The sequence below is a fragment of the Pogoniulus pusillus genome, chromosome 22 (assembly GCF_015220805.1).
Source record: "Pogoniulus pusillus isolate bPogPus1 chromosome 22, bPogPus1.pri, whole genome shotgun sequence".
Classification (NCBI taxonomy): Eukaryota; Metazoa; Chordata; class Aves; order Piciformes; family Lybiidae; genus Pogoniulus; species Pogoniulus pusillus.
Genome location: NC_087285.1, coordinates 3,561,874 through 3,575,098, shown reverse-complemented (window position 1 = coordinate 3,575,098; position 13,225 = coordinate 3,561,874). Strand labels below are relative to the sequence as shown.

At 54.5% G+C, this 13,225-nt stretch overlaps 1 protein-coding gene across 1 annotated transcript in view; it reads right to left on the bottom strand.

Moving 5' to 3' along the window:
- SIL1 (SIL1 nucleotide exchange factor) overlaps nucleotides 1–13,225 on the bottom strand; it is a 117,544-nt gene that overhangs the window by 47,682 nt on the left and 56,637 nt on the right. Inside the window, exon 6 of the mRNA XM_064161487.1 lies at nucleotides 5,140–5,261. Coding sequence (XP_064017557.1) covers nucleotides 5,140–5,261 — 122 coding nt within the window. The remainder of the gene's footprint in view (nucleotides 1–5,139; nucleotides 5,262–13,225) is intronic.

Sequence of the window (13,225 nt, the reverse complement as noted above, 5' to 3'; positions counted from 1 at the left end):
CCAAGGCCAGACCATGGCACCAAGTGCCACATCCAACCTTGCCTTGAACTGCCCCAGGGACGACGACTCCACCACCTCCCCGGGCAGCCCATTCCAGTGCCCAATGACTCTCTCAGTGAAGAACTTTCTCCTCACCTCGAGCCGAAATTTCCCCTGGCACAGCCTGAGGCTGTGTCCTCTTGTTCTGGTGCTGGCCACCTGAGAGAAGAGAGCAACCTCCTCCTGGCCACAACCTCCCCTCAGGTAGTTGCAGACAGCAATAAGGTCTCCCCTGAGCCTCCTCTTCTCCAGGCTAACCAATCCCAGCTCCCTCAGCCTCTCCTCGTAGGGCTGTGCTCAAGGCCTCTCCCCAGCCTCGTTGCCCTTCTCTGGACACGCTCAAGCATCTCAATGTCCCTCCTAAACTGGGGGGCCCAGAACTGAACACAGCACTCAAGGTGTGGTCTAACCAGTGCAGAGTCCAGGGGCAGAATGACCTCCCTGCTCCTGCTGACCACACCATTCCTGATGCAGGCCAGGATGCCACTGGCTCTCTTGGCCACCTGGGCACACTGCTGGCTCATGTTCAGGTGGGTATCAATCAGTACCCCCAGATCCCTCTCTGTCTGGCTGCTCTCAGCCACTCTGACCCCAGCCTGTATCTCTACATGGGGTTGTTGTGGCCAAAGTGCAGCACCCTGCACTTGGAGCTATTGAACCCCATCCCCTTGGACTCTGCCCATCTGTCCAGGCGGTCAAGGTCCTGCTGCAGAGCCCTTCTGCCCTCCAACCCAGCCACATCTGCCCCCAGCTTAGTGCCATCTGCACACTTGCTGATGACTGACTCCATGCCCTCATCCAGATCATCTATGAAGATGTTAAAGAGGATGGGGCCCAGCACTGATCCCTGAGGGACACCACTAGTGACTGGCTGCCAGCTGGATGTGGCACCATTCACCACCACTCTCTGGGTCCGGCCCTCCAGCCAGTTCCCAACCCAGCACAGAGTGTTGCCATCCAAGCCATGGGCTGACAGCTTAGCCAGCAGTTTGCTGTGGGGGACAGTGTCAAAGGCCTACAGCCCAGCGAGCTGTGACCTCTGGGCTTTTACTGGAACGTCCTGACACCTAAGTGAGGCCCTGGGGAACAAGCAGGAGTGAAGGAAGCAAAGAGCAAGCCCTCAGAAGAGCACAAGACATCAGCAAAGGCTCAGCGTGAGGCGCTCAGGATGCTCGCAGCGGTTTCAGCAGAGCACTGAGCAGGCTGACAAAATGTATGAACAAACAAATTAAGTTGATAGCAGCAAACAGATGAGTTGGCATGCAGGTGCCTATGGAGAAAGCTTAAGTACAGCAGGGGGGAGGAAATAAGAAAAACCCTACAAAAAACCAGAAAAGCAAACCCAAAAACCCAGGCATAATATCCCTCACGCTTTGGAACTGAGCTCTCAGACAATACATCACCCAAAGCACTCCAAATTACCACCTGTCAGAATGTCCTTTGAAGAAACAAATAAGGTCTGCAAGGATCCAAAGCTGTATTTTACTGCTGTTGAATCAGAAAAGGGACTGCTTCTGTCCTTAGAAAGGCATCAGCCATGGATTGAGGAATATGGATTGAGGCAATCCCATGCACCAATGCAGGCTGGGCAGTGAGTGGCTGGAGAGCAGCCCTGGGGAGAGGGACTTGGGGGTGCTGGTGGACAAGAAGCTCAGTAAGGGCTGTCAGTGTGCTCTTGTAGCCCAGAGAGCAACCAGAGCCTGGGCTGCAGTAAGAGAAGTATGGACAGCAGGGTGAGGGAAGTGATCCTTCCCCTCTACTCCACACTGCTGAGACTCTCCACCTGGAGTAGTGCATTCAGTTCTGGAACCCCTACTGCAAGAGGGATGTGGATCTACTGGAAGGTGTCCAGAGAAGGGCCACGAGGATGGAGCTAGAGCTGCTGGGGGCTGGAGCAGCTCTGCTGTGAGAAGAGGCTGAGGGAGTTGGGGCTGTTCAGTCTGGAGAGGAGAAGGCTCCCAGGTGACGTTCTTGTGGCCTTGCAGTATCTTAAGGGGGCTACAAAAAGACTGGGAAGGGACTTTTTAGGCTGTCAGGTAGTGCTAGGACTGGGGGGAATGGAACAAAGCCAGAAATGGGTAGATTCAGACTGGATGTTAGGAAGAAGCTCTTCACCATGAGGGTGGTGAGAGCCTGGAAGGGGTTGCCCAGGGAGGTGGTAAAAGCCTCATCCCTGGAGGTGTTTAAGGCCAGGCTGGATGAGGCTCTGGACAGCCTGCTCTAGTGTGAGGTGTCCCTGCCCATGGCAGGGGGGTTGGAACTGGCTGCTCCTTGTGGTCCCTTCCAACCCTGACTGATTCTATGGTCCTATACAAAGCCTGGTGGCCACTGCTGCATGCTCAGATCTAGAGACAAGGAATTTCCTGAGTCTTGATCTCACCAGCTGAATCAGGAAAGAAATGATTTAATAGGCCTTGTCAGCTTGCAAGTTACCTGCAGGTGTTTCCACAGCCTCTCCACGACTTCCTCTTGGTGAAACATATCATTAAGGCTCCACCTGCTACTAGAGAAGCTAAGCAAACAGCTCCAACAGTGCCTCAAGCACTGAGATCCACCTTACAAAGAGCAGGTTTGTGCTCCTGATCTCCTGATGTGGAAGAGCAAATCTTCTGCTGGTCAGCAAGTCAAACCCTGGGTGCTTTGCTGGGGTCAGTGTGGGTATTTTGCTGCTCAGCATCAGACCACCTTACACCTGCTGAAGAGCAACTGCATCACATCCAAGATTGCAAAGCAAGGGAGATTTGCAGGTTGGGTATGTGACTAAGTAACCTCCTATGAGGACAGGCTATAGGAGTTGAGGCTCTGCAGCCTGGAGAAGAAAAGGCTTCAAGGAGACCTTGGAGTGGTCTTCCAGTATCTGAAAGGGACTACAGGAGGGCTGGGGAGGGACTATTGATAAGGTCTTGTAATGACAGGAGGAGGAGGAATGGGTTTGAACTGGCAGAGGAGAGATTGAAACTGGATGTTAGGAAGTTCTTGACAGTGAGGGTGGTGAGACACTGGCACAGGTTGTCCAGGGAGGTTGTGGAGCACAGAATCACTGAATGTGATCTTTGATCACATTCAGTGATTCTGTGCTCCACAACCTCCCTGGAGGTGTTCAAGGCCAGGGTGGATGAGGCCTTGAGTGACCTTGAAGTCTGGGTTCACTCACTGCTTTTCTAAAGCCTCTGCAGCCATGAATGTGCAACACACTCCCCAAAGCCCCAGAATGAAGATGATCAGAGAGTACCAGAACATCCCTTATGGGGACAGGCTGGGAGAGTTGGGGCTGTTCTGCCTGGAGAAGGCTGCAGGGAGACCTTAGAGCAGCCTTCCAGTACCTGAAGTTGGCTTCAGGAGAGCTGGGGAGGGACTTCTGAGGATGGTTTGGATGAGAGGGAATGGATTAAAGCTTGAGAAGGGCAGGTTTAGACTGGTGATTAGGAAGAAATTCTTCACAGTGAGGGTGGGAAGACACTGGAACAGGTTGCCCAGGGAGGTTGTGGATGCCTCTTCACTGCAGGTCTTTAAGACCAGACTGAGTGAGGCCTTGAGCAATCTGGGTTAGTGGGAAGTGTCCCTGCTTATGGCAGGGGGGCTGGAACTGGATGATCTTGAAGGTCCCTTCCAACCCAAACCAATCTATGTGTGTATGAATTTGGGGCTGCATCGAGGCCATTCCTGATGGAAGCTCCTTCTTATGTTTAGTTTTGCTATTCAGGACTCTTCTGCTGCTTCAGAATCATAGAAGCACAAAATCAGTCAGGGTTGGAAGGGACCACAAGGATCAGCCAGTGCCAACCCCCCTGCCATGCCCAGGGACACCCTACCCTAGAGCAGGCTGCACACAGCCTCAGCCAGCCTGGCCTCAAACACCTCCAGCCATGGGGCCTCAACCACCTCCCTGGGCAACCCATTCCAGCCTCTCACCACTCTCCTGCTCAACAACTTCCTCCTCACCTCCAGCCTCACTCTCCCCACCTCCACCTTTGCTCCATTCCCCCTACTCCTGCCACTCTCTGACAGCCCCAAAAGTCCCTCCCCAGCTTTTTTGTAGCCCCCTTCAGATCCTGGCAGGCCACAAGAAGGTCACCTGGGAGCCTCCTCTGCTCCAGCCTGCACAGCCCCAACTCTTTCAGTCTGTGTTCACAGCAGAGCTGCTGCAGCCCTCTCAGCATCCTTAGATTCATCACTATTATTTTATTGTGGGGGCTGGAGCTGGATGATCTTTCAGGTCCCTTCCAACCCAAGCCATTCTATGAAAACCTACAGACCCAAAAGGGCACCAACAGAACCCACTGAGCCCACACAGCACTCATTAACACTACACACTTTGGCTCCTTTGTGCAGCAGCTGCCTTCCAACAACCCACATCCATCCCTCAGACCAGACTCTTCTTGATTCAGTCTGCTGGCCCCATTCCTGACCCCATGTCTAAGCAACTCCCCCTTTGCTGTTGGAGGCACATGGCTGTGGGGCTGAATGCTCCCTCCAGGAGCACCAGACTTGCTCTGTTTCCAAAATGCATCACTGCCCTAAAGAAGCCTGGGAGCAAGGAGCAGGAGGCAGAAAGGTGCTTCCTGGGGTGCTCCTAACTCCTCCAGATCACCTTTGAGGGTGTTGCCAAGGGGAAAGGAGGGGAGGCAGAATTGTTCCCCTAGGACTTTATGCAAGCAAGGAACTCAGGGAAATCGAGAAACAACCACAGCTTCCACACTGAGGTACTTCTGGCTGAGCCTAATGAGCAAGAGGAGGGTTCAGAACACTGCAACAGGCTGCCCAAGGGAGTTGTGGAGTCTCCCTCTCCGGAGATATTCAAAACCCACCTGGACACATTCCTATGTGATCTGGTATAGGAGATCCTGCTCTGGCAGGGGTTGGACTGGATGAGCTTTGGAGGTCCCTTCCAGCCCCTGATATTCTGTGACTGTGTGAGCTAACAGGAGACCAGGGGAAGTGGTAACTCAAGCATAGGGTTAGCCAGAGAAGATATTGTGATGTGTTGCCAGATGGCATCTCCTGCTATTAGCAGTCCATCAAGAGAGATAAAGAGATCCAGAGTGCTCTCTTGGTCGCCCAAGGTCTCCACCCTTCCACCCCAGGTGGGACAGAGCCTACCTGGACAGTGCAGCTCCCAGAACAAAGGCAGCATGCTCCTTCAGCGTGGCCTCAGTGCTGTTCAGCCCCTCGATCACAAGCTGGAGTCCACCCATGGAGAGGAAGTCCTTGGCATTGTCCACCTAGGAGAAAGCAGGTCCCCATCAGTACAAAATCCTCAGCCAGCTTCCACTTTAAAAGTCTTTGAGGACATCTTGTTTCAGACAGCAAAGTGCCTCTTCTCTCCCAGTTTAACCAGCCCTGAGTTTGAAAAGCAATTAAATAGGAAAAGGCTATGACTGGGACCTGAGCTCCACACAATGCTGCCTGCAAGCAGAGCATCTCAGGGCTGCAGCAGCCCACTCTGCTGACACGTGGCTGGGATCACACCCAGGAAGCACCCCCTTAGGACAGCAGGCACTGGGCACAAACTGGGACCAGGCAGGTTGCATCTGAACAGGAGGAGAAAGTTCTTTGGTGTGAGGGTGACAGAGCTCTGGAGCAGGCTGCCCAGAGAGGTTGTGGAGTCTCTTTCTCTGGAGAGACTCCAACACAAACCCTATGAGGAGAGGCTGAGGGAGCTGGGGGTGTGCAGCCTAGAGAAGAGGAGGCTCAGAGGTGACCTCATTGCTGTCTACAACGACCTGAAGGGAGGCTGTAGCCAGGTGAGGTTGGGCTCTTCTGCCAGACAACCAGCAACAGAACAAGGGGACACAGTCTCATGTTGTGCTGGGGGAAGTATGGGCTGGATGTTAGGAGGAAGCTGTTGGCAGAGAGAGTGATTGGCATTGGAATGGGCTGCCCAGGGAGGTGGTGGAGCCACCATCCCTGGAGGTGTTCAGGAAAAGCCTGGATGAGGCACTTAGTGCCATGGTCTGGTTGATTGGCTAGGGCTGGGGGATAGGTTGGACTGGATGAGCTTGGAGCTCTCTTCCAACCTGCTTGATTCTGTTCTATTCTATTCTATTCGATTCTAACAATCCCCCTGTGGCCATTGTGATCCTGGGCAAGCTGCTGTGGGTGCTCCTCTTTCAGCAGGGAGGTCAGACTGGATGATCTCCAAAGGTCCCTTCCAATTCCCACCACGTTGGGATTCTGGGATCACTGAAAACTCCAAGGCTTTGTTTAGCTCTCAAAACGATTCTTGCCACCTAATTTTGGTGATGCAGGTAAACCTAATGCTGGGAAAAAAAAACACTCCACAGCCCTTTGCTCTCTCACCCAAGCAGGCCTTTGTTGGCAAGACAGGGAATTGTATGTTTTGCAAATGTAATTAATTAATTGATGCTCTAATTGCAGCACCAGGAGTGCTGTCAGCAGCCTGTCAGCAGCAGCAGTACACAGGCAGCGCTGTCTCCGCTCGCAGCGAGGTGCAGGGCTGGTTCTGGGAGGTTGTCATGAGCTCCATCAACACTTTCTTGGGGATGTGAAAAGAAAAACCAGTCCCTGTTTGGAAGAGTCAAGCAGGAGCTGCCCCTCGGGGCAGCCTGAGCAGTGATCTTCCCAAAGCAGAGGATACTGCACTGACTGCCACTGAGCAGGGCAGGGATTGAGCCTCTGTACTGTGCTCTGGTGAGGCTGCATCTCACCAGCTGGGTTCAGTTTTGGGCCCCTCACTGCAAGAAGGACGTTTTGGTGCTGAAGCAGGTCCACAGGAGGGCAACAAAGCTGGTGAGGCATCTGGAGAACAGGAGTGGCGAGGAGCAGCTGAGGGAACTCACGTTGTTCAGCTGGGAGAAAAGGAGGCTGAGGAGAGTCCTTCTGGCTCTCCAAAGCTCCCTGAAAGGAGGCAGGTGAGGGTCAACCTCTTCTCCCAAATAATTAGAGACAGGATGAGAGGACCTTATTGCTGTCTACAGCTCCCTGAAGGAAGGCTGTAGCCAGGTGGGGTTGGGCTCTTCTGCCAGGCAACCAGCAACAGAACAAGGGGACACAGCCTCAAGCTGTGCCAGGGCAGGTCTAGGCTGGATGTTAGGAGGAAGTTGTTGGCAGAGAGAGTGATTGGCATTGGAATGGGCTGCCCAGGGAGGTGGTGGAGTCACCGTCCCTGGAGGTGTTCAAGAAAAGACAGCATGAGGCACTTAGTGCCATGGTCTGGTTGGTTGGCCAGGGCTGGGTGCTAGGTTGGGCTGGGGGAGCTTGGAGCTCTCTGCCAACCTGCTTTGATTCTATGATTCTATGAAATGGCCTGAAGTTGCACCAGGGAGGTTTAGATTGGACACTGGCAACAATTTCTTCCCCCAAAGGGTTGTTAAGCCCTGGCACAGGCTGCCCAGGACAGTGGTGGGGTCATCATCCCTGGAGGGATTTCAAAGCTGTGTAGATGTGGTGCTGAGGGACACAGTTTAGTGGTGACCCAGCAGTGTTGGTTTACAGATGGACTTGGTGATGTTGGAGATCATTCCCTAACCTTAACAATATTCTAACTCTCTAAGAACAAAATTCAGTCCAAAGCCAAAGCAATGCCCCTTGGCTCCCAGGGACTGACCTGCAGTGAAATGGGGAAGCTGAGGGACGCTCAGGATCATGTGCACAGAAGAATCTGGGTTCAGGATTTCCACACTTCTCCTCCCTGAGAGACAGGGAGACCACAGCATATGCTGGTAGATGGAAATAGAACCTGAAAATGAGAGCTGGGCAAACAGATCTCCATGGCTCCAGTGAGCAGGCCCCACTGATGGGCTGGGACAGCAGCCACCACAAGGCACGCTTGGCACGTCAAGCTCAGGCTCTTGCTCCAGCCTGAGCACTCTTCTACTCAACAGTGACTTCATGCTCAGTGTTATTTTTATCTCAGCCATATCCCTTCACCAAAACTTCCATAAGATGGATATTTTAGGCATCCAAGAGAATGAAGAAGCTACTCAGCTTTATATCCTATGGGGATGTCTTCACCAAAGCAGGACCTGGGCAGCTACATCTCATCTCCCCAGCAGGACAATACCCACTCCTTGCCACCCCTCTGCAAAGCTGGCAACAGAAAGCTGATCCCTGCAGGTCTGCTGGGGCTGATTCACAACTTACAGCAGCTTTTGTGTCCTTTCAGAGCCTATTTTAGCTGTCCCTATAAACTGGACCTGCCAGAACTCTTTAGTTTTCTGCAGGCCAGGCTTTGCCTACAAAGAAATCCAGGCAGCAACCCAATTTCAGCTGCCAGTGGGTCCTTTTGTTGCTCAGCCTCTGTGAAAACTCTGAAGCTGCTTTAATGCTGGAATTGGACTTGGACTTCTGCTGAAGAGGGAATGCAAAGAAGTTTGCATCCAGCATCAGCTGTTGCTGTAACCTCCTCAGCTGTAGAGTCATAGAATCATAGAATCAAGCAGGTTGGAAGAGAGCTCCAAGCTCAGCCAGTCCAACCTAGCACCCAGCCCTGGCCAGTCAACCAGACCATGGCACTAAGTGCCCCAGCCAGGCTTGGCTTCAACACCTCCAGGCACGGCCACTCCACCACCTCCCTGGGCAGCCCATTCCAATGGCAATCACTCTCTCTGCCAGGAGCTTCCTCCTCACAGCCAGCCTAGACCTGCCCTGGCACAGCTTGAGACTGTGTCCCCTTGTTCTATTGCTGGTTGCCTGTCAGAAGAGCCCAACCCCACCTGGCTACAGCCTCCCTGCAGGCAGCTGCAGGCAGCAATGAGCTCTGCTCTGAACCTCCTCTGCTGCAGGCTGCACCCCCCCAGCTCCCTCAGCCTCTCCTCACAGGGCTGTGCTCCAGGCCCCTCCCCAGCCTTGCTGCCCTTCTCTCAACACCTTCCAGCACCTCAACATCTCTCTTGAATTGAGGGGCCCAGAACTGGACACAGCACTCAAGGTGTAGCCTGAGCAGTGCTGAGCACAGGGGCACAAGAACCTCCCTTGTCCTGCTGCCCACACTGCTCCTCAGCCAGCCCAGGATGCCAGTGGCTCTATTGCCCACCTGGGCACACTGCTGCCTCATCTGCAGCCTACTACCTACCAGTACCCCCAGGGCCCTTTCCTCCTGGCTGCTCTCAGCCACTCAGTCCCCAGCCTGTAGTGCTCCTTGGGGTTGTGGTGGCCAAAGTGCAGAACCCTGCACTTGGCCTTGTTCAATCTCATCCCATTGGCCTCTGCCCACCCATCCAGCCTGGCCAGGTCCCTCTGCAGGGCTCTGCTCCCCTCCAACAGCTCCACACTGCTCCTAGCTTGGTGTCATCTGCAAACTTACTGATGCTGGACTCAATCCCCTCATCCAGATCATCAATAAAGACATTGAACAGGACTGTGCCCAGCACTGACCCCTGGGGCACACCACTGGTGCCAGCTGCCAGCTGGATGTGGCACCATTCACCACCACTCTCTGGGCTCTGCCATCCAGCCAGTTCTTGACCCAGCACAGAGTGAATCTGTCCAAGCCATGAGCTGCCAGCTTGGCTAGGAGCTTCTTGTGGCAGACAGCATCAAAGGCTTTGCTGCAGTCCAGGTAGACTCCATCCACAGCCTTCCCCACATTCACCAGGCAGGTAACCTGATCATAAAAGGAGATCAGGCTGGTGAGACAGGACCTGCCCTTCCTAAACCCATGCTGGCTGGGCCTGATCCCTTGGCCATCCTGTAGGTGCTTTGTGATGGTCCTTCAGGCCAGCCCCAGCCCCAAGGAGCTCCCTCTGCTGCAGAACAGCAACGATGCTGCAAAGCTCACTTTGAAGAGGTCTCTCTTTATTTTGCTAACTGGAGTCTGTTGCAAGAGCTCTTTGCCTCACTCACCCTTTTAAAACCAACAACCCCCCCAAAAAAAACTCATCAACTTGAAGGTATTAACCTCTCTGGGGAGGGGGGAGGACGCCGTGAGGCAGCAGCTTGCGCCTGGCTTCAGTCCACACTGAAAGCTGCGCAGAAGAAAGCTGCAAATCAAAAGAGCTCTTGAGGAAAGGTGAGCGAGGAGAGGGGGGGCAGAAGCACAACTGTGACAGCAGCTACTCGGGGAGAGGCTTTGAATCGGAGGAGAAAGGAAACAGGGAGGGAAGGCAAGGGGGGGAAAGCGTTAGAAAAGGAGAGCAGGGAAGAGCAGCGTCCGCGGCGGGGAAGAGGAGAAGAGCCTGGAGAAGAGGAGGCTCAGGGCAGACCTTATTGCTGTCTGCAACTACCTGAGGGGTGGTTGTGGCCAGGAGGAGGTTGCTCTCTTCTCTCAGGTGGCCAGCACCAGAACAAGAGGACACAGCCTCAGGCTGTGCCGGGGGAGATTTAGGCTGGAGGTGAGGAGAAAGTTCTTCCCTGAGAGAGTCATTGGACACTGGAATGGGCTGCCCGGGGAGGTGGTGGAGTCGCCATCCCTGGAGCTGTTCAAGGCAGGACTGGACGTGGCACTTGGTGCCATGGTCTGGCCTTGAGCTCTGTGGTAAAGGGTTGGACTTGATGATCTGTGAGGTCTCTTCCAACCCTAACAATACTGTGATGCTGTGAAATCAGCGGTGAGAAACAGTGTCGTGGGGCAGAGGAGGGGAGAGAGGCAGACAAGGAGAGTAAATAACTGAGAGAAAAGAGCCTGCCACGCGTGGAGGGGGCCCTGGCCCCGCAGACTGCTGTGCAAGCACCATGAATTCTGGTTCTAAACGAGTTATGCTCTGGCCTCTTCGCATCTGCATTCGGGTTTTATGTGCTGGAGATAACCCAACAGGCCAAACCTTCCTGCTCTTCCTCCAGGATGGGCTCCCAAACATGCCAAGTTGAATCCTGCCTGATGAGAAGCAAAGCAGAGCTGGCAACCAAAAGCTGAGCAAACGCAGAGCCCTTGGGCTGACTCTTCAAGAGCAGGGGAGAGAATCTTTCCCCTGGCTCCTCACCGGCCACAGCTTCCCCCTCCAGTCGCTCACAGCCAGCTCAGAGGCAGTGACTGCTTCACCTCCCAGCGCTCCGGGATGCTCATGACCACGCCGTGGAGCATCCTTGGCTTGCAGCCCCTACAGGACATGGCATTTTCCACTTGATGGGGCACTCTGAGCCCCGCAGGCAGCGGCAGGACGGCTGAAGGATTACCAAAAGCCAAGGTGTGTTTCCCTTCGGATGGAGGAAGAGGGAGCAGCAGAGCCACCACCGGTCCCACACGTGGGTGCACGGTGCCCTGGACCACCCAGCCCTGCAAGGACCCCCAGCGGCAGGCCAGTGGCTCGCTGCAGAAGGCTCTGACAAGCTCAGCCCTCGCAGGGTTATGCGGCACAAGCGCCTCTGGCTGCCGCTCAGTAATTACATTAAGCTGGCGCTGCTAAAGTCAGGCCCAAGCAGAGATAATGCTCTGGGTGCATTCGACTGGCTGGAAGAAGAAAGAGGAGGAAAAGCCATGCTGGCTTAGGGACAAGTCATATTTCTTATCAGCTTCCTGCCTGATGAGAAGGTGCTGCCCAGCCATCTGCCCCGACAGCGCAGGCACAGAGCAACCTTGTGATGGATGCACAAAGGAGGCCTCTGTGCTCCCTGCCAGCCTCCCTGCCTCTCCCCCCTTGCTGACCCCTTTGATGCTGGATGTGGTTCCCTTTGATGCTCCAGTCCCTGCACAGGGAGTGGGAAGCACTTCCCTGCTCGTCTCACCATTCTGCAATGCTTTGCCCCGTTCCAGGCTGCAAGCAGGAGGGATTTGATGCTGCAATAGTTCAGACTATTATGCTGGAATCCAAAGCACCTCAGGGTGTTTGGGAGTTGCTTTTTAGCGTGTTTGCCTGATGCTCTGGCACCCTTAAGCAGAGAGAAGTAGCCCTGAGTACAAACATGAGGCTCTCTGGGTGCCCATTGTTCACACTTCTTCTCTGAGTCAGACAGATGCCATCAGGGAAACAAAAGCATGGAGAATAAACAGCAAGGAAGCCTCTGCGTGCCTGTGACAGAGATTCAGTGTGGAAACTGAAGACAAAAGGCCCTGGGAATAACACTTCTATTAGCTGCTGCCTGAACTCCCTCTCTCAGCAGCACATTCCTCCAGCAGCCATCCCCCAGAACACCACGTTTGCTTTTAAGACATGTTGTTCCAGTGAAAGGTCTTCCACTGGCATCTCTTGAGAGTCGTCCCACCCACCCCCTGAAACGATATTGCCACTGAGAGAGGCACTGGAAGCTCTCCCAATCTACTTGAGACTCTCCCAGTTGCTGGGGAGGGAGCAGCCCAGTCGTGCCCCATGAAGCAGAGCAGAACCTTGATGCCCAGACACCCACTGCAGTAGGGGAGGAGAGTGCCCACAGTCTGCAACCAAAGGGGTGTAAAGGTGTGGGAGCTGAGAGACCAGAGGCAGGGGGAAATGTGTGAGCAGCAACCCGAGGAAGCAAGATTCTAGGAAGTACCTTCAACCTCCCACAGAGGCCATGGGCACTGCTCAGCTCCTGGCCTGGCCTGAGCCTTCAGTTGCTGTCACCACCCCCGCACCACTTCTGACCTTGAGGCAAAACTCACTGCTGGGGGAGAGTGGCTGGAAACTGCCCAGCAGACACAGCACTGGGGGTGCTGGCTGACAGCCAGCTGAAGAAGAGCCAAGCATGTGCCCACATGGCCAAGGAGGCCGCCAGCATCCTGGCTTGGATCAGGCACTGGTGTGGCTGGCACCAAGGTAGGGACTGTCCCCCTGTTCTGGGCACTGGTGAGGTCATATCCAGAATACTGGGGTCAGTTTAGGGCCCCTTACTCCAAGAAGGACACTGAGGTGGTGGAGTGGATCCAGAGAAGGGCAATGAGGCTGGTGAGGGGTGTGGTGAGCAAGGCTGATGAGGAGCAGCTGAGGGAACTGGGGGGGTTCAGCCTGGAGAAAGGGAGGCTGAATGGAGGGTTCACTGCTCTCTACTGCTCCCTGAAAGGAGGCTGGAGCCAGGTGGGGGTTGGGCTCTTCTCACAAGTAACAAGAGACAGGACAAGAGGAAATGGCCTCAAGTTGCACCAGGGGAGGTTTAGGTTGGATATTAGAAGAAACCCTAGAATGGGCTGCCCAGGGAGGTGGTTGAGGCCCCATCCCTCGAGGTGTTTAAGGCCAGGCTGGATGAGGCTGTGGGCAGCCTGATCTAAGCTAGGGTGTGCCTACCCAGGGCAGGGGGGTTGGAACTGGCTGATCCTTGTAGGCCCTTCCAACCCTGACTAATTCTATGATTCTCAAAGGCTGGGACAGGGAGGTGG